The following is a 21,685-nucleotide window of genomic DNA, read 5'->3' on the forward strand; positions in this document are numbered from 1 at the left end:
AATAATGGAGTGTTAACCTATTTAATCTTTCCCTATAACTCAGGTTCTTAAGTTCCAGCAACATCTTATAAGTTTTGTCTTAAAACTGCTATCAGTCACTCAGACCATTGTTGATTCCTAATTCTTCTGCGCTACATTCCCATATCCTATTGTGTGCAAAAGAAACAAATTTAGGATAGACCATACAGCTGAATATCAACAACAGATTGGGTTAGACTAATTCCAATTTTTATACTCTTCCCCAAGTGGAGAAGTTCTATATCCATCCAAACAGTCAATCCCTACAACAAATAAGGCCCAAAATCTATATTTTAATGCTAGGGGAAGCATCCTGTCAGCACCTTGGTGCAATTAGAAGTTATAGCAATAGTACAGCACTATTCTGTAAAATTCACCCTGAAGCAAAATTTCACTCAGTGGCCACTTTATTAGGTACCTTTGGAGTCAGTAGTTCCTGAGATACTCAAACCACACTGTCTGGCACCATTTTCACACACAAGAGTCTCTAGAGTTTACAGAGAATGGTGCGAGAAAGAAAAAAGGCATCCAGTGAGCAGCAGTTCTGTGGGTGTAAACATCCTGTTAATGAGAGCGGTCAGAGGAGAACGGTCGGGCTGGTTCAAGATGACAGGAAGGTGACAAAATCCAATAACCCACAGTGGTGTGCAGAACAGCATCCCTGAACAACAGCACATCGAACCCTGAAGTAGATGGGCTACAACACCTAGACCACATGAGTTTCACATCTGTACCTAATAAAGTGGCCACTGAGTGTATGTTCACTGCATCCTCCACCCCCAGATGAATTACATCCTTCATTTTACTTTCATAAGTACAGAGAAAAAAATGACAAGGTTTCCAAGGTGGAAACAATCCAGTTTTTAAATCAAAAAATTAAGGACGGCCATTTGACCTCAGCTTGAAGTGTGAGTATTTTAATTATTTACGTGTGATAAGTTTAATCACATTGTATATGATTAAACTTCTGTAGCTGTTATGGTCAGAACTAACACACACAGTATTTTCAGTCCCATGGGTGTACGAGTTCAGGAGCTCTGGAACTTGTCTCAAAGCCATAACATGTTGATAAAATGAAATTAATTTCAGACTTACCTTTGGTGGGTCAAGGAGGAGCTGATGGAAATCTCGCAGTCTCAGTTTGATAGCCTGGAGGGTTCCTGCGCTGACCTGACTGCAGGCATGATCCATTCCAGGGGGGCACAGATCCAGCTGGCCATCGATGTTGCAGAAAAGTCCACTCATACCACCTAGATCAGACCTGGAGGAAATACATCCAACACAAAACAGGCAGTAAACATTGAAGTTCTCAGCTACAACCTTTTGCTGAGCAGAGCTGATTATCAAAACAGACTTTTCTGATACGATGGTAGCACACATGGTTGCCTCTGTGTCTTCACAAAGATGTAACTCTTTGCCCCCATTGTCATTTCTACTGCAAGACACTGCTGGATATTAAGAACATAAAGTATGGCAGAGCTACCCCCGATACTCAATAGTGGTACCCATTTGGCAAGGTGTCAGAGGCAGTCTGCCGTCCAACAGATGGTGCAAATGATTATCCTGGGGAATCTTTCTTGTGATCACAAAACCCTGTTGGACATTAGTAATGTAGAATACCGCAAGTCTGGGCACAGAAGAACACTGGTTTGTTGGCAAGACCCAAGGTGGAAAAGCTGTGTGGCCTCAGTTGTTCCCCTCAGCCGCGGAGTCACCTGTGGCAAGGAGGAGATGGCAGAGAGCAAGGTGCTGCTGCTCGTTTGGAGGCTGGACCCTCCCATTGGTGCTGTTCTCCAGTGTTTGCTTGGAGGAAGATAAACTGGTTTGCGTTCACCTGTGGCTGCATTAGACCATGATGAGGATTGCCACGGGCTTGATCTTGCTGAAACGTGGCTACAAGATAATGACCCATGCACCATCAATCTAGAGGCCATGATGCTCACAGCCTTGGGAGATATGTATCCCAAGGGAGTATGTGACTATGTGGTTTTCTGCTATCCTCATTATATGTGCTGTGTTTGACTGTTGGTACTGTGTTTTATACTTAAGCTGTGGAGGAATGCTGTTTCATTTGGCAGTATTCATGCGTATGGTTGAATTGACAATTGAACTTGAATTTGAAAAATGATTGAATCGATGAATGCTAATGAGATGCTGACAGAATTTCTCCATTCACCATAAAGAGCATCCTATGAATGCATCACGGTTTGATACAGCAACTGCTCTGGCTGAGACAAGAAACTGCAGAGTTGTGGATGACAGCAGATCACAGAAACCAGCCTCCCCTCCTTGGGCAGTGCCTATGCTTCTGACCGGCTCAGTAAAGCAGCCAGCATAATCAAAGACCTCACCCACCCATCAGGCAGAAGATACACAAACCTGAAAGCGTGCTGTACCAGGCAGAAGGACAACTTCCATCATGCTGTTATAAGACTATTCAATTGTTTTCTAGTACAAGAAAAACCCTTGACCTCAGAATCTACCTTGTTATGATCTTGCAGCTTACTGTCAACCTGCACTGAACTTTCTCCGATTTTTTCTGATTTCTTATTATTGCTTTACATTGTACTACCTCAATGCACCATGTAATGAATAGATCTGTATGAACAGCGTGCAAGACAAGCTTTTCACTTTATGTCTGTACATGTGACAATAATAAACCAATTCCAATACCAATCAAACTGGGGGGTAGATCTCAGGAAGCAAGGTACTTTAGGGGAAGAAATCCAAGAGCTTAGGATACATGTTCTATTATATTATGTTATTATATCCAGATGTTGACACAGCTGTCACAGTTCTTTTATACAATAAAATGGACTTTTATCTCACTATCTACCGCATTACGACCTTGTTTAACTGCACTGCACTTTCTCTGTATCTTTTAAATTTTATTCTGTATTTTATGATTGTTTAATTTTGTTCTACCTCAAAGCACTGTGTAAGTATTTGATTTATATAAACAGTATACAAGAATATGGAATCAAGATAGCGTTAATTCAGGCTCAGGGTGTGGAATGGTCTTCCCTAGGAGATTAGTTTCTTATGGCCACACAAGTGAAATGTTTAATTTTCATGCATGTACAAGTGAAATGTTTAATTTTCATGCATGTACATCTGCAATGTTGATCAACTGGTCAGATATGCAGAGTGAGGACTTCACAATAACTCATGTTTGATTTTGAAATACACAAAAAATTGGCAAACTTGAGCATATTACATTTCAGGTGCACTTTACACAAAAGTGCCAAGATTTATAACTGCTGAAGACTGAGTCCATATTCAGAGGCGCCAAGGGGACTGACCCAGTCAAAAATTTTCAAGTATTTCAAGATGGAGTTCTCTTTATTAGAAAGGGTAATTTAATAGATTCTGCACTGCATCAACCGAACAGCAGTTTGTTCACTGAAAACGCTCAAGCAGGTCAGATAGCATTTTGGGAGAGGAGAGGGTACTTGTTTCAGGCCAATACGCTTTCAGTGGATCTGTAAAAAGTTGGAGACGGAAACAGTTCCCTAAACAAGTATAGAGGCAGGGGAAAAAATGGATGGGAACTAGAGGAAAGAAATGCATTGAAATTATTTCAGATTTATAACAATCTGATTTATGTGTCTAACTAGCTGTTTTATTTTTATTCATTTATAGACCACTGGTGTCATTAGCAATGCAGGCATCCCTAACCATTTTCAGAAGTTACTGCCAGTTCATAGAGCATTTTGCTATTGACTTATTATTGTCACATGCACCAAGATACAGTGTTTATACAGATCAAATCATTACACAGTGTATTGAGCTAGAATAAGGTAATAAAATAACAATACAGAATAAAGTGTAAAAGTTACTGAAAAGTGCTGTGCAGGTAAATGATAAAGTGCAAAATCGTAATGAGGTACATTGTGAGGCCAAGCATCTATCTTATTGTTCAACAGGTCTGTTCAATTGTCTTATAACAGAGGGATGGAAGCTATCTTTAAGCCTGGTGGTACACACTTTCAGGCTTTTGTATCTTCTAGCCAATGGGAGAGGGGAAAAGGGAGAATGCTAGGGGTGGGTACTACTACTACTACGTCGACTCAGGCCTAGGGGGCCAGCGTTGGGCAAAATGCCAGGGGTGAGTATAGCCTTTAATTATACTGGCCATCTTACTGCCGTATGGACAGAGTGCATACAGCAGGGGTGTCAAACTCATTTTAGGTCACGGGCCAGATTGGGCAAAATGCGACTTCATGCAGGCCGGATCAGTTATGCACGCTTTTTTTAAATATAATTTTTATTGAGTTTTCAAAGTGAATACAAGAGAAAATAATATCTACCTTCCCCCCCCCGATATATACTCCTACCTAAAGAGAAAAGAAAGAAAAAAAAAGAACCACCTGAATATTGGAAGGTTTGCACATGCTCCATGGGATTAAAAATAAATTTTATATATATTTGTTAGTTTCCCCAAGGAACCAAGATCTTTATGATAGGAGCTGTAAATAAGAGCTCCAAATATTCAAAAATGTTTCATACTTATCTCTTAAAATCTAAAACATTACTTAGCTTCTCAACTCTCATAGTTCCCCGGGGAATCTCTTTGAACTTCACCATGTTGCTATGTGTTTCCCTCCCAATCATCCAGGCAAAAAGAAAAAAAAATAGGTAAGATACAAAAAAAGAAAAAACAAAATACCCCCCACTAATGTTGTGAATGAAAAGATACACAACACTACCCCTTCTCCATTGTGTCGGTCGTGGCTATTGCCACGCTTGCACACATGAATAACGTAGCGATTGGTCAGTGTTTCTTCCAGCTCCCCCGTAACAAAAGATTGTATATATATAAAAAAAATTAATGTCATTATTCCCAGCTAATATTCCTCAAATTTTAACCTTTCTTCCCCTCCCTCATATAATTAATAATATATTTATATATTCATCCGCCTAAAAATCCAACAGGCCTAATCCTTGATCCAGTCTTCATCTTCAATCCATCTCGCTCCCCTGAGTTTGTTCTTGTATCTGGTGAATATTCAAAGAATCTCGCACAAACTCCTCTGCTTTCCGGTGATCGTCAAAAAATCTTTTTTCTCTACCAGGCAAAAAAATCTTCAAGGTTGCAGGATAACGCAATATAAATTGATAACCGTGATCCCGTAGGGCTTTTTTCACTGGATTAAATTTCTTCCTTCTCTTCAAAAGTTCATAACTTATGTCAGGGTAGAAAATAATTCATCAGTGGCCCTTTTCTCTTCTTGGTAGCTTGGACAGCCGCCTGTAGAATCCTTTCTTTGTCTTGAAATCTTAAGAATTTAATTAAAATTGATCGTGGATATTGGTCATCTTGTGGTTTTGGGCTTAGAGCTCTATGTACCCACTCAATTTCAATTGATCGGTCTTCCTCTTTCATTTGCAAGGTTTTCGGGATCCATCTTTGAAAAAATTCTATTGGATTATCTCCCTCTATACCTTCTTTAAGACCAACAATTTTAATATTATTACCTCTACTAAAATTTTCCAACACGTCCACTTTCTCCAAGAGTCGATTTCTTTCCGTGTTCCAGACAAGCACAGCATTTTCTGTTTTTTCCACTCTATTGTTAATATGCTCCATTGTTCTTTCCATCTTCTGAAGTTTCTTATCCATTTTATCCTGTCTTTTCATAGCTTTATCATAGCACATCTTCATGTCTCTAAGCTGTTTTTAATTTTCTTAGTTCAGCTGTTAATTGCAATAAAGCCTCCCTTATGTCTCCGTCGTCTCCTTTACTTCCAGTCTCTTCCAGTTCTTCCTCCTCTTCTTCATCTGTATTCTCTGCGATATCCAATTCTGACTCTGAGTCGCTTTCAGTTGCAGTGGCCGTCGGTTCTTGTAGTTTAAGTTGCGTTGATTTGCGCATGCGTACTTCTTTGCGCATGCGCAATTCCGGCATCTTCTTCCGAGAGATCGCTACCGCCGCCATTGCTCCCTGATCTTCTACGCCAGAGATAAAATACGTCTCCTCCGAAGGCGATCCAACCTGAATCCGAGGCTCCATCGCTGCAGTAGGCCCTTTTTTCTTCCCATCTCGCAGCGACTTCACAACAACAGACTTCTTCTGTTGCGGTTTACGAGGCATATCGTAGAGTAGTCTTCTCAGGGCACACCAGCTCAGCCGCCGTCAGCATGCATGCTTTGATGAATTCTCCTTCTGAGTATGGCTTTGACGCAGTAGCTATTTTATTGGCAATAATATAGCTGGCCTTGACAGCTCCATCATGAGTCTTTCGACTTTTGGTGAACACTGATTGCTGTTTTTTCAGAGCTGCTTCAAGCTCGTTTACCTTTTGCGTTCTGAGTCGTCCTGCATACTCATCATATTTTTCTCTGTGTGACGTCTCATAGTGTTGTTTGATATTGTACTCTTTTGCCACAGCCACTTGCTGCAAGCATATCAGACACACAGGTTTGCCGTTGACCTCACAGAAGGAGAAACAATCTTTCCAATTCCTGTTGAATATCCGACCTTCCATGTCAACTTTTCTTTTCTTGGAAAGCATTTTGAACCACAGCAGCAAACAGTCTCAGCCTTGCTACAGGTGTTACTTACCTGAGTACTCTGTATGTTTATACTGTGTCTGACGACGTAAGTGGGGTCCTAGTGGTCTTCAGTGCAGGGTGGTAGGTGCTTATGCACAGCGGGTGGTTAACTGCCGCCTATTGTTTTCTAAGTACACAGAACAAGCTGCCGACGCAGCAGGCGGCACAGACAGCGGTGGGAGAGAGAGCAGCGAGGGAGAGAGAGCGGCTGCCGTACAGATACATAATAAATGGTTGTGAATATACTTTTTCCCCCCAAATCATCCTGCGGGCCGGATTGGACCCCTTCACGGGCCGGTATTTTGACACCCCTGGAATAGAGGGTAGGCTGGTTCCTGTGATGTGCTGAATTGTGGTCAAATAGTTAGAAAGTAATGCGGTCAAATCTAAAGTTGCTGGCTTGGATCAAATGAGGCGAATCACTTCCCATTTGCTCGAAAACATTAAAACCATAATTTGAAATTTCCTCCACAAAAAGTAACATCCCATTACAATGTTAACACTTTCTTTGCTGTACTTTTTAAACAGTTAACTAGTCCATGTTAAATTCTCCCACTTCCCTTTCACCACAAAAACCTCATACTTTTTGCTACCATCTCGCAACTCTGCATGAAATGGACTCTTGAGGATTCAAAAGCATATTCTGTACAGGAGATTACCCAATATCCATACTATACCAGAATAAGAAATTGGGGAAGTATACACAGCCCTACAAAATTGATCTATAACTTTGTAGCTGATTGTATTTTGTCCCTTCAACTCAAATCTCCACCCGTTCTCTATTCCCCGAAAATCCATCTCAGATTTGAAAACACTCAAAGATATCTACACTCCTGGAACAATGAACAGGGACCCAGCCCTACAAAACATTGACACGAGGAAATCTGCAGATGCTGGAAATTCAAGCAACACACAAAAAATGCTGGTGGTCTATAGGAAGAGGTACTGTCGACGTTTTGGGCTGGGACCCTCCATCAGGACTAACTGAAAGAAGAGATAGTAAGAGATTTGAAAGTAGGAAGGGGAGAGGGAGATCCGAAATGATATTGCTAACTGCCAACTGGACATCAACCCTCTCGACTTCATCACACCTCGTTCCCATTCCAACCTCATTTCTTCCAAATGCTGTGCTCTCCACTCCCTCTGCACTAATCCTAACCTTACTATAAAACCCGCCGATAAGGGGGGTGCTATTGTAGTCTGGTGTACTGACCTCTACCTTGCCAAGGCACAGCATCAACTCAAGGATACCTCCTCTTATTTACCCCTCGATCATGACCCCACTAAGGAGCACCAGGCCATTGTCTCCCACACCATCATCAACTCCACCAGCTCAGGGGATCTCCCATCCACTGCTACCAACCTTATAGTTCCCATACCCGACACTTCCCGTTTCTACCTCCTACCCAAGATCCACAAACCTGCCTGCCTAGGTAGACCTATTGTCTCAGCTTTCTCCTGCCCCACCGAACTTATTTCTGCATACCTCGACACTGTTTTATCCCCCCTTGTTCAATCCCTTCCCACCTATGTTCATGACACTTCTTATGCTCTGAATCTTTTCAATGATTTTAAGTTCCCTGGCCCCCACCGCTTTGTTTTCACCATGGATGTTCAGTCCCTATATACCTCCATCCCCCACCAGGAAGGTCTCAAAGCTCTCCACTTCTTTTTGGATTCCAGACCTAACCAGTTCCCCTCTACCCCCACTCTCCTCTGTCTAGCAGAATTAGTCCTTACTCTTAACCATTTCTCTTTTGGCTCCTCCCACTTTCTCCAAACTAAAGGTGTAGCCATGGGCACCCATATGGGTCCCAGCTATGCCTGCCTTTTTGTTGGCTTTGTGCTCCAAGCCTATACTGGTTATCTGTCTCCCTCTTTTCCTTAACTACATCAACGACTGCATTGGTGCTTATTCCTGCACGCATGCTGAGCTCGTTGACTTCATTAACTTTGCCTCCAACTTTCACCCTGCCCTCAAGTTTACCTGGTCCATTTCCGAAACCTCCCTTCCCCTTTCTTGATCTTGCTGTCTCTATCTCTGGAGACAACTTATCCACTGATGTCTACTATAAGCCTACGGACTCTCACCACCATTCAGGGCCCCAGACAGACCATCCAGGTGAGGCGACACTTCACTTGTGAGTCGGCTGGGGTGATATACTGTGTCCGGTGCTCCCGGTGTGGTCTTCTATATATTGGCGAGACCCGACGCAGGCTGGAAGACCGTTTCGCTGAACACCTACGCTCTGTCCGCCAGAGAAAGCAACATCTCCCAGTGGCCACACATTTTAATTCCATGTCCCATTCCCATTCTGATATGTCTATCCACGGCCTCCCCTACTGTCAAGATGAAGCCACACTCAGGTTGGAGGAACAACACCTTACATTCCATCTGGGTAGCCTCCAACCTGATGGCATGAATATTGACTTCTCAAACTTCCGCTAATGCTCCTCCTCCCCTTCACACCCCATCCCTTATTGGAGGTGTGCGTTCTAGAGGTGCCTTGCCCTATAGAAGACACACAGTCAGCCTGCTCTTCTGAAGAAAGATCTGTTTATGTCCACCATGCCTCGATCAAAACAACTTTCAGAGGAACTTAGAAGAATTGTAGAAGTGCATGAAGCTGGAAAAGGCTACAAAAGCATTTCTAAAGACCAGAGTGTTCATCAGTCCACCATAAGAGAAATAGTCTACAAATGGAGGAAACTCAGTTGCTAGGAGTGGCCGCCCTGCAAAGATCACACTGAGACCACAACGTGCAATACTGAAGGGGGTGAAAAAGAACCTAACAGACAATAGGTGCAGGAGTAGGCCATTCAGCCCTTCGAGCCAGCACCGCCATTCACTGTGATCATGGCTGATCATCCACAATCAGTACCCTGTTCCTGCCTTCTCCCCATATCCCTTGCCTCCGCTATCTTGAAGAGCTCTATCTAACTCCTTCTTGAAAGAATCCAGAGAATTGGCCTCCACTGCCTTCTGAGGCAGAGCATTCCACAGATCCACAACCCTCTGTGTGAAAAAGTTTTTCCTCAACTCCGTTCTAAATAGTCTACCCCTTATTCTTAAACTGTGGCCTCTGGTTCTGGACTCCCCCAACATCGGGAACATGTTTCCTGCCTCTAGCGTGCCCAATCTCTTAATAATCTTATATGTTTCAATCAGATCCCCTCTCATCCTTCTAAATTTCAGTGTATACAAGCCCAGTCGCTCCAATCTTTCAACATATGACATTCCCGCCATCCCTGGAATTAACCCAGTGAACCTCCGCTGCACTCCCTCCATAGCAAGAATGTCCTTCCTCAAATTTGGAGACCAAAACTGCACACAATACTCCACCAGGGCCTTGTACAACTGCAGAAGGACCTCTTTACTCAACTCCCCTTGTTAGGAAGGCCAACATGCCATTAGCTTTCTTCACTGCCTGCTGTACCTGTTCACTTATGTAACGCTCAGCTATATCGGCTTGTGTTTAACTAGGGGAAACCTTGTCCGCCACCCAACCTTGTCTCCCGGTTACGTCGGTTGCTGTGCAATGCCACCTGATTCGGCCTCAAACATCAATCATCAGCCAGCACACAATGTACATTTTACAAATTACACTTTATAAATCTTACTAGGACTATGAGATTAATAGTGATAGAATACAAAAGGGAATGAAAAAGGCTCCAGACATATCGAAGTTCAATTTCTTGGTGCACATAGTTGGAGCTCGGGGCCTTCCTTCTTCACCCTGAAATCCACTCTGACCCCCTCGACTTGCAGCTCGGGACCATCCGAAGTGATCGAGCAGAGCGCTCCCAGCACGACCGTCGTCCTCCCGGTCTCTCCTCCAACTCCCCACCAAAACCCCCTTTCCCAGCCATATGAGACAGCATATCACCCCAAAAAATAACATGGACAACCATTGGTTCAGTCACTCTCTTATCAATAAGATAACCCAAAAAAATGCAGCGAAAGAACCTTCTCAGCATTTAACATAACAAAGGAGTCATCTTGATTAACATACGCAGTAACATACAAGAAGAAACCCCTTACACTTACTTTCAGTGACTGATGAACAAGGCCACCCAGATCTCATTGTACTTCCCCTTTTCTTAACTTGACACCATTCAGATAGTAATCTGCCTTCCTGTTCTTGCCACCAAAGTGGATAACCTCACATTTATCCACATTAAACTGCATCTGTCCACTCACCCAACCTGTCCAAGTCACCCTGCATTCTCATAGCATCCTCCTCACATTTCACACTGTCACCCAGCTTTGTGTCAGCTGCAAATTTGCTAATGTTACTTTTAATCCCTTCATCTAAATCATTAATGTATATTGTAAATAACTGTGGTCCCAGCACCGAGCCTTGCGGTACCCCACTAGTCACTGCCTGCCATTCTGAAAAGGACCCTACCCTTTGTTTCCTGTCTGCCAACCAATTTTCCATCCATGTCAGTACCCTACCCCCAATACCATCTGCTCTAACTTTGCCCACTAACCTCCTATGTGGGACCTTATCAAAGGCTTTCTGAAAGTCCAGGTACACTACATCCACTGGCTTTCCCATGTCCATTTTCATAGTTACATCCTCAAAAAATTCCAGAAGCTTAGTCAAGCATGATTTCCCCTTCGTAAATCCATGCTGACTCGGACCTATCCTGCTACTGCTGTCCAAATATGCCACTATTTCATCTTTTATAATTGACTCCAGCATCTTCTCCACCACTGATGTCAGACTAACTGGTCTACAATTGCTTGTTTTCTCTCTCCCTCCTTTCTTAAAAAGTGGGATAACATTAGCTACCCTCCAATCCGCAGGAACTGATCCTGAATCTATAGAACATTGGAAAATGATTACCGATACGCCCACGATTTCTAGAGCCACCTCCTTAAGTACCCTGGGAGGCAGACCATCAGGCCCTGGGGATTTATCAGCCTTCAGTCCCATCAGTTTACCCAACACCATTTTCTGCCTAATGCAAATGTCCTTCAGTTTCTCTGTTACCCTAGGTCCTCTGGCCACTATTACATCTGGGAGATTGTTTGTGTCTTCCCTAGTGAAGAGAGATCCAAAGTACTCGTTCAGCTCGTCTGCCATCTCCTTGTTCCCCATAATAACTTCACCCGTTTCTGTCTTCAAGGGCCCAACTTTGGTCATAACTAATTTTTTCCTCTTCACATACCTAAAGAAGCTTTTACTATCCTCCTTTATATTCTTAGCTAGCTTACCTTTGTACCTCATCTCCCCTCCCGTTACCCACCCCCCCACCCCCCCGTATTGCCTTTTTAGTTATCTTCTGTTGCTCCTTAAAAGTCTCCCAATCCTCTGGCTTCCCGCTCATCCTTGCTACGTTATACTTCCTCTCTTTTATTTTTATACCATCCTTGACTTCCCTTGTCATCCACAGTTGCCCCTTACTCCCCTTAGAATCTTTCTTCCTCTTTGGAATGAACTGATCCTGCACCTTCTGTATTATTCCCAGAAATACCTGCCATTGTTGTTCCACTGTCATCCCTGCTAGGGTATCTTTCCAGTCAACTTTGGCCAGCTCCTCCCTCATGGGTCCATAGTTCACTTTGTTCAACTGTAATACTGACACTTCAAATTTTCCCTTCCCCCTCTCAAATTGTAGATTAAAACTTATCATATTATGGTCACTACCTCCTAATGGCTCCTTTACCTTGAGTTCCCTTATCAAATATGGTTCATTACACAACACTAAATCCAGAATTGCCTTCTCCCTGGTAGGCTCTAATACAAGCTGCTCTAAGAATCTGTCTCTGAGGCTCGCCACAAACTCCCTTTCTTGGGGTCCAGTACCAACCTGATCTTCCCAGTCTACCCGCATGTTGAAATCCCCCATAACAACGGTAGTATTACCTTTGCGACATGCCAATTTTAACTCTTGATTTAACTTGCACCCTATATCCAGGCTACTGTTTAGGGTCTGTAGATAACTCCCATTAGGGTCTTTTTGCCCTTACAGTTTCTCAGTTCTATCCATACTGACTCTACATCTCCTAATTCTATGTCCCCCTTCGCAAGTGACTGAATTTCATTCCTCACCAACAGAGCCACCCTATCCCCTCTGCCAACCTGTCTGTCCTTTCGATAGGATGTATATCCCTGAATATTCATTTCCCAGCCCTGGTCCTCTTGCAGCCATGTCTCTGTTATTCCCACATCATACTTGCCAATTTCCAATTGAGCCTCAGCTCATCCAATTAATTTCTTATACTGCGCGCATTCATATATAATACTTTTAATCCTTTTAAAGTAATAATTTTACTCCCCTCACCTTTCACATCAATTCCTATTGCACTTGGCCATACTCTCCGATCCCTTCCTGAGCTTTCTGACCCGTTAATTCTGTTGTCTTTCTTAACTTTTCTTATTCTCTCTTTCCCTTTAACTCCATCCTTATATTTCCAGTTCATCCCCCCCCCCCACTACGTAGTTTAAACACATCCGTGTAGCAGTGGTAAACCTGCCTGCCAGAATGTTGGTCCCCTGTCTGTTAAGATGCAATCCGTCCCTTCTATACAATTCATCCTTACCCCAAAACAGATCCCAGTGGTCCAAGAGTCTAAATCCACCAGCTCCTCAGCCACACATTCAAATCCCCTATCTCCCTGTTCCTGTCCTCTCCAGCACAAGGAACTGGAAGCAAACCGGAGATAACCACCCTGGAGGTCCTGCTTTTCAGCCTTCTCCCGAGTTCTCTGAAGTCACGCTGCAGAATTTCTATCCTTATCCTCCCGACATCATTTGTGCCCACATGCACCACCACTTTCAGCTGTTCACCTTCACCCTTGAGAATGTCCTGCAATCGGTCTGTGACATCCTGGATCCTGGCACCAGCGAGACAACACACCATCCTTAAAAGCCTGTTGCCATAGAAACACCTTTCTGTACCTCTCACTATGGAGTCCCCTACTACCATGGCTCTGCCTGACTTCTGTCTCCTCGGCTTTGTTTCTTCGTCAATTTTTGACTCGCAGACCCATCCGCCTCTCAGACTGGCAGTGTCTTCTGTCCCGACAGCTTCCAAGAGGGTGAACCTGTTATCAGGAGGTACATCCCCAGGGTCTTCTGTACTCCAAGCATCCATCCCTTTCTCATTGTCACCCCCCTTCTCTCTTCCGGTATCTTCGACATAACGATGTCGCAGTAGATCCTGTCCAGAAAACTCGCGGTTTCCCGGATGAACCTGAGCTCATCCAGTTGCTTCTCCAGCGCCTCAACACGGTCCTTCAGGAGCTGAACCTGGACACAATTTCCACACTTGTAGCAACCAGAAGCACCATCAACGTCCCTGACCTCCCACATCATGCAAGCAGCACACTGACCTGTCATTTCTTCACCACTTCTCACTCTCTCCAACTGTGGCGTAGTCTCCTCTCTCAGCCTTCTCGCCGAAGACTCTCGAGACAAAGACTTGCACTTTTCTCACAAGGCACCTCCCTTGACAAGGTCACTCCCCGACAGACCGCTCCCTGGATCAAACCCTGATTATATTGGCTGATATTCTGACTCATTTCACTTGTCGCACCTCGGCCAACCTCGAACGTTTGTGTTGCTGGATGGTCTTGACCGCTCCTTCTCAGCCAATCCCCTCACTCACTTCTTCACTGGTCGCACCTCGGCTGACCTCGAACATTTAATAATGACAGCAGAAGACCTGCTGAAATCTCTAGAACTCTCTGTTCATGTGTCCACTATAAGAAAAGCACTGAACAAGAATGGTGTTCATGGATGGAAACCATGGAGGAAACTGCCGTTCTCCAAAAAAAACATTGCTGCATGTCTCAAGTTTGTAAAAGGCCACCTGGATGTTCCACAATGCTTCTGGGACAATGGTCTGTGGACAGACCACACAAAAGTTGTATTTTTTGGCAGAAATGCACACTGTTACGCTTGGAGGAAAAAGGCACTGCACACCAACACCAAAACCTCATCTCAACTGTGAAGCATGGTGGAAGGAGTATCATGGTTCTGGGCTGCTTTGCTGCCTCAGGGCCTGGACAGCTTACAACCGTTGAGGGAACAATGAACTCAAAATTGTACCATGATATTTTACAGGAAAATGTCAGGGTAGCTGTCTGTCCCCCGAAGCTGAATAGAAGTTGGATGATGTAACAAAACAATGATCTGAAACACAAGAGTAGATCAACAACAGAATGGTTTAAAAAGAAAACTTGTATTTTGGAATGGTCAAGTCAAGAGTCCAGATCTTAACCCAGTTGAGATGCTGTGGCATGACCTGAAGAGGGCTGTTCACAAGGGTATCTCAGAAATATTGATGAAGCAGTTTTGTATGGAGGAATGGTCTAAAATTCCACCGCGCCGTTGTGCAGCTTTGATCAGCACCTACAAAAAACCTCGGTGGAGGTTATTGCTGCTAAAGGAGATTCTGCCAGTTATAAAATACATACTTTTTCCAGCCTGGACTGAGAGTAATTAAACAATGAGTCTAATAAAGACATGAGAAGTACAATTGTTTGTATGTTATTAGTTTAGTCAGATTGTGTTTGTCTATTATTGTGACTTACATGAAGATCAGGCCACATTTTATGACTAATTAATGCAGAAAACCAGGCAATTGCAAAGAATTCACAGACTTTCTTGCAAATGTACATTGAAATAAATGGTGAAATCTATCATTTGTGTCAACAACCAGCACAGTCGAGGATGTGCTGGAGGCAGCCTGCAAGTGTTGCCACACTTCCTGCTCCAACACAGCATACCCAAAACTTACTAACCCTGACATGTATGTATTTGGAATGTGGCAGGAAACTAGAGCAGCCAGAGGAAACTGACACGGTCAAAGGGGGGACGTATAAAACACCCCTGTGGGAACCCTGATCACGATCACTGGTGAACATTACACAATCTGTTACACTACTGTGCTGCACACTCTTTGTGTGCTCCTTGAAGAAGGTGGAAAGACACTGGGCATTCTGTAATAAAGCGAATCACCCACTGTAGGAGACCAAGACGCTGACCTGCTCCTGCATCCACAATACAAACCAAGCTTGTTGATCTGAATGTATACTTTACAGTAGACTCTATGATGATGAAGCTTTGCCAACTGGTCAACATCTTCCCATGAGTGATAATCATTTTTCTAGTCCACTTAGCTCAGTTACTAGCATTTTAACCTCGAGACCAAAAAGACTGATGACTCATGTTCCCATACCAGACATCTGAGTTGCAGTGAAAACTTTGCCTTGCATACTATTTATACAGGCCAAACCATTACACGGTACATTGAGCTAAAATAAAGTATAACAATAACAATGCAGAATAAAGTGTAAAAGCTATCAAAAAAAAGTGCTGTGAGGGTAAATGATGAAGTACAGGATTATAACAAGGTAGATTGCGATGTCAAAAGTTCATCTTTTTGTACTGAAGAGCCATTCAGCAGTCTTGTAATAATAGGATGCAAGGTGTCCTTAGGGCTTCAGGTTTTTGCCTGAGAAGATGCAAAAGGAGAGAAGAAAGAATATCCAAGGTGGGTAGAATCTCTGATTATGCTGGTTGCTTTACTGAAGCAGGGATACGTATAGATAAGAGTCCACAGAGCGCAGGCTGGTTTCTGTGATGGGTTTAACAATATCCACAACTCTCTGCAATCTCTTGTGGTCACATGCAGAGCAGTTAGCATATCGAGCCACTATGCATCTAGAAAGAATGCTTTCTATGGAGCATTGATTAAAAACTGGTGAGAGCCGATAAATGTCATATTGAATTGCTTTAGCCCCTTGAGGAAGTGAGGTTTAATGGCCATGATATCCATGTGGTTGGACCAGGATATGCTACTGGTCATGTTCACGCCATGGGGCCTGAAACTCTCAAGATCAACAACTTTGATGTAAACAGGAGCATGTGTTATTTGAGATTTGACCGGTTACACTGGTATCATCTGCAAACCTGTAGGTGGAGTTGGAGCAGAACCTGGCCACGCATTTATGAGTGTACAGGCAGTAGTGTGGGGGCTGAGGATGCAATCTTGTGCAGCAGTGGTTAGAATAATCGTGATGAAGGGATTGCTGCCTATCCTTACTGATTCTGGACTGCTGGTCAGAAAGTCAAGGATCCAGCAGCAGGGTCCAGAGCCTCATGACAAGCCTGCTTGGAATAATAGTATTGAAGGCAATAAACAATAGCTTTACTATAAACACAAGAAAGCCTGCAATTGCTGGAAATCTAAAGCAACACACACAAAACGTTGGAGGAACTCAGCAAATCAGGCAGCATCTACGGAAATGAATAAACAGTCGATGTTTTGGGCCGAGACCCTTCTGCAGGAATGGTAAGGAAAGAGGATGCAAGAATAAAAAAGGTAGGGCAAGAGGAAGGAGGATAGCTGTAAGGTGATAAGTGAAGCCAGGTGGGTGGGAAAGGTAAAGGGCTGGACAAGAAGGAACCTGATAGAAAAGGAGAGTGGACATGGGAGAAAGGAAAGGCACCAGGGGGAGATGATCAGCAGGTGAAAAGAGGTACGAGGCCAGAGTGGGGAATAGAATAAGAGGGGAAAGATTGAGATTTTTTTTTAAATCAGAAGGAGAAATTGATACTCATGCCATCAGGTTGGAAGCTACCCAGATGGAATATAAGGTATTGACATCCACCCTGAGGGTGACCTCATCATAGCACAAGAGGTAGCCATGGACCGACATGTCGGAACAGGAATGGGAATCAGAATTAAAACGTCTGGCCACAGGGACGTTCTGCTTTTGTTGGGGGTGCTCAACAAAGTGGTTCCCTAATTTACGACGGGTCTCACCAACGTAGAGAAGGTTCCATTGGGAGCACCAGACACAAAAGACAACCCCAGCAGATTCGCAAGTGAAGTGTTGCCTCACCTGAAAGGATTGTTTGGAGCTCTGAGGGAGGAGGTGAACATAATAGCTTTACTGTTACTTTTTTTTTGATATGAACATCAAATAAAATGGCTGTCACCACAAGTTTCATTCCTGACTTCCAAAGAATTTTCTGCATAATATCATCTCTAGATCCAACACAAGCATGATTGATATCATTTTTTATGGCCAAAATCATAACTTTGTACATTTACTTCTCAAGTTCCTGTGATGTAGGACACTGCCAATATCCATGTACCTCTGCCTTCAAACAAAATGTGATCTATTCAAAATCTCGACAGCAATGAAAACACTGATTTCAGTGCCTTTTGATATTAACACACATACCGGGGTCTACGTGTTTCCAGCAGTGTCAGCAGCACCTGGATCCCGTTTACAATCACAGATTCATTCTTCTCACCATCAAACATGTTACTGAGCAGCTGCTTTATAGTCTCCTGTCTGAGGAAGAAAATCAGAGATTGCGATCAAAAATCAAATACTGTAGAAGCAAATTACCTACATCCTGCAAAACCATGTTCAAACTGTAGCACTTGTGTCCAACTTTCAATCAACAGTTGGAGTTCGAGACCCATTTACGCTTGCCTTGGTGTATCAGTGAGGCTGATTAATTGGAACTACGGCAACACACAAAATGCTGGAGAACAAGATTCCCCTCGTCAGTGAGGCAATGCTGGAAAAATCCTCTTGCCAGATTCCCAATGGAACCCTTGTGCAACCGGCTACAGTTAGCAGGGCCAGTGGACAGATTATCCATAGTGCGGGAGACAAAAACAGATACCTCCTTCCTTCACCAACCTCCTTCACCAACATCCTTCCTTCACCAACCAGCCACATCCTGATCTGTTCCCTTGTTGCTTTACACATCGGTTTTTATATTTCCTCCCGATGGGGCTGAATAGTTCTCCGAAAGATCCCATCAGTCCTGTCTTGCACTCAGTCGAGTTTATTGTCATGTGCACAAGTACCATGAAGTACAGGTTCAATGGGAAATTTTAAACACTAGAGATTCTGCAGATGCTGGAAAACATCTGCAACACAGACAAAATGCTGGAGGAACTCAACAGGTCAGGGACTATCTATGGAGATAGATAACAGTCGACATTTCCGGCTGAGACCTTTCAGCAGAACCTGAAAGAAACATAGAAAACCTACAGCACAATACAGGCTATGCCAGACATGTCCTTACCTCAGAAATTACCTAGGGTTACCCATAGCCCTCTATTTTTCTAAGCTCCATGTACCTATCCAGGAATCTCCTAAAAGAACCTATCACATCCACCTTCACCACAGTCGCCAGCAGCCCATTCCACGCACTCACCACTCTCTGTGTAAAAAACTTTCCCCTGACATCTCCCCTGTACCTACTTCCAAGCACCTTAAAACTGTGCCCTCTCATGTTAACCATTTCAGCCCTGGTAAAAAGCCTCTGACTGTTGACACAATCAATGCCTCTTATCATCTTATACACCCCTATCAGGTCACCTCACATCTTCCGTTGCTCCAAGAAGAAAAAGCTGAGTTCACTCAACCTATTCTCATAAGGCATGCTCCCCAATCCAGGCAACATCCTTGTAAATCTCCTCTGCACCCTTCCTATAGTTTCCACATCCTTCCTGTAGTGAGGAGACCAAAACTGAGCACAGTACTCCAAGTGGGGTCTGACCAGGGTCCTATATAGCTGCAACATTACCTCTCAGCTCCTAAACTCAATCCCACGATTGATGAAGGCCAATGCACTGTATGCCTTCTTAACCACACAGTCAACCTCCGCAGCAGTTTTGAGTGTCCTATGGACTCGGACCCCAAGATCCATCTGATCCTCCACTCAATACCATTGATACTATATTCTGCCATTATACTTGGCCTACCAAAATGAACCACCTCACACTTCTCAGCCCAGTTTTGCATCCTATCGATGTCCCGTTGTAAACTCTGACAGCCCTCCACACTATCCACTACACCCCAACCTTTGTGTCATCAGCAAATTTGCTAACCCATCTCTCCACTTCCTCATCCAGGTCATTTATAAAAATTACAAAGAGAAGGGGTCCCAGAACGGATCCCTGAAGCACACCACTGGTCATCGGCCTCCATGCAGAATATGACCTGTCTACAAATATTCTTTGCTTTCTGTGGGCAAGCCAATTCCTGGATTCACAAAGCAATATTCCCTTCGATCCCATGCCTCCTTAATTTCTCAATAAGCCTTGCATGGGGTACCTTATCAAATGCCTTGCTGAAATCCATATATACTACATCTACTGCTCTACCTTCATCAATGTGCTTAGTCATATCCTCAAAAAAAAGGCTCATAAGGCAGGACCTGCTTCGGATAAAGCCATGCTGATTATTCCTAATCATATTATGCCTCTCCAAATGTTCATAAATCCTGCCTCTCAGGATCTTTACATCAACTTACCAACCACTGAAATAAGATTCATGGGTCTATAATTTCCTGAGCTATCTCTACTCCCTCTCTTGAATAAGGGAACAACATCTGCAACCCTCCAATACTCCAGAACCTTGCCCATCCCCATTGATGATGCAAAGATCATTGCCAGAGGCTCAGCAATCTCCTCCCTCGCCTCCCACTGTAGCCTGGGGTACATCTTGTCTGGTCCTAGTGACTTATCCAACGTAATGCTTTCCAAAAGCTCCAGCACATCCTCTTTCTTAATGTCTATATGCTCAAGCTTTTCAATCTGCTGTAAGTCATCCCCACAATGGCCAACATACTATTCCATAGTGAATACTGAAGCAAAGTTTTCATTAAGTACATCTGCTATCTCCTCTAGTTCCATACACACTTTTCCACTGTCACACTTGATTGGTCCTAGTCTCTCACATCTTATCCTCTTGCTCTTCACATACTTGTAGAATGCCTTGAGGTTTTCTTTAATCCTGCTCGCCAAGGTCTTCTCATAGCCCCTCCGGCTCTCCTAATTTTACTCTGAAATTCCTTCCTGCAAGACTTGTATCTTCTAGATCTCTATCATTACCTAGTTTTTTGAACCTTTCGTAAGCTTTTCTTTTCTTCTTGACTAGATTTTCAACAGCCTCTGTATGCCATGGTTCCTGTACCCTACCATCCTTTCCGTCTCATTGGAACGTACCTATGCAGAACTCCACGCAAATATCTCCTGAACATTTGCCACATTTCTGCCGTACATTTCTCTGAGAACATTTGTTCCCAATTTATGCTTTCAAGTTCCTGCCTGATATCTTCATATTTCCCCTTAGTCCAATTAAATGTTTTCCTAACTTGCCTGTTCCTATCCCTCTCCAGTACTATGGTATAGGAGATAGAATTGTGATGACTATCTCCAAAATGCTCTCCCACTGACAGACCTGACACCTGACCAGGTTCATTTCCCAATACCAGATCAAGTACAGCCTCTCCTCTTGTAGGTTTATCTACATATTGTGTCAGGAAACCTTCCTGAAAACCACCAACAAACTCTACTTCTTCTAAACCCCTTGCTCTAGGGAGATGCCAAACAATATTGGGGAAATTAAAATCTCCGCCAACAACAACCCTGATATTATTACACCTTTCCAGAAACTGTTTCCTGATCTGCTCCTCGATGGCCCTGTTACTCTTGGATGGTCTATAAAAAACACCCAGAAGAGTTATTGACCACTTCCTGTTTCTAAGTTCCACCCACAGAGACCCAAAATAGGAGGAAGGAAGGAAGAAGCCAGAATAAGACAACAGGGTGGGGTGGAAAGGAGTACAGAATAAGACAACGGGGGGAGGGAAGGAGTGCAGAATAAGTCAACAGGAGGAAGGGAAGGAGTACAGAATAAGACAACGGGGGGGGGAAAGGAGTACAGAATAAGACAACGAAGGTGGAGGGAAGGAGTACAGAATAAGACAGCGGGTGGGAAGGAGTACAGAATAAGACAATGGGGGGGGGTGATGGAGGGAATGAGTACAGAATAAGACAATGGGGGAGAGAAGGAGTACAGAATAAGACAGCGGGGCGGGAGGGAAGGAGTACAGCGTAAGACAGCGGGGGTGTTGGTGGAGGGAAGGTGTACAGCAGGTAGGCTGATACACCCTGCACGTTGACTCCTCGAGAATTAGGCCAAATAAATACATCCAGGGTCAATTTTACATCATTCTTGGAAAGATTTCATCTCATACGAAAATTTATACAATTTAATTAAAGTGAGCAAGTGGAGAGGTATGAAACCTCAAACATTTTACTGTAAGAACCCCACAT

General features: G+C 43.6%; 1 protein-coding gene across 3 annotated transcripts in view; it reads right to left on the minus strand.

Moving 5' to 3' along the window:
* The window catches only part of LOC140205017 (serine/threonine-protein phosphatase 6 regulatory subunit 3-like), a 207,794-nt gene that overhangs the window by 91,332 nt on the left and 94,777 nt on the right, over positions 1 to 21,685 (minus strand). For all 3 annotated transcript variants that reach the window (XM_072272080.1, XM_072272079.1, XM_072272077.1), the window contains exons 7-8: positions 17,784 to 17,897; positions 1,114 to 1,279 (exon numbers count right to left, since the gene is read on the minus strand). In XM_072272080.1, coding sequence (XP_072128181.1) covers positions 1,114 to 1,279; positions 17,784 to 17,897 — 280 coding nt within the window. The remainder of the gene's footprint in view (positions 1 to 1,113; positions 1,280 to 17,783; positions 17,898 to 21,685) is intronic.

Source organism: Mobula birostris, chromosome 11 (genome assembly GCF_030028105.1).
Source record: "Mobula birostris isolate sMobBir1 chromosome 11, sMobBir1.hap1, whole genome shotgun sequence".
In the NCBI taxonomy this organism is placed as follows: Eukaryota; Metazoa; Chordata; class Chondrichthyes; order Myliobatiformes; family Myliobatidae; genus Mobula; species Mobula birostris.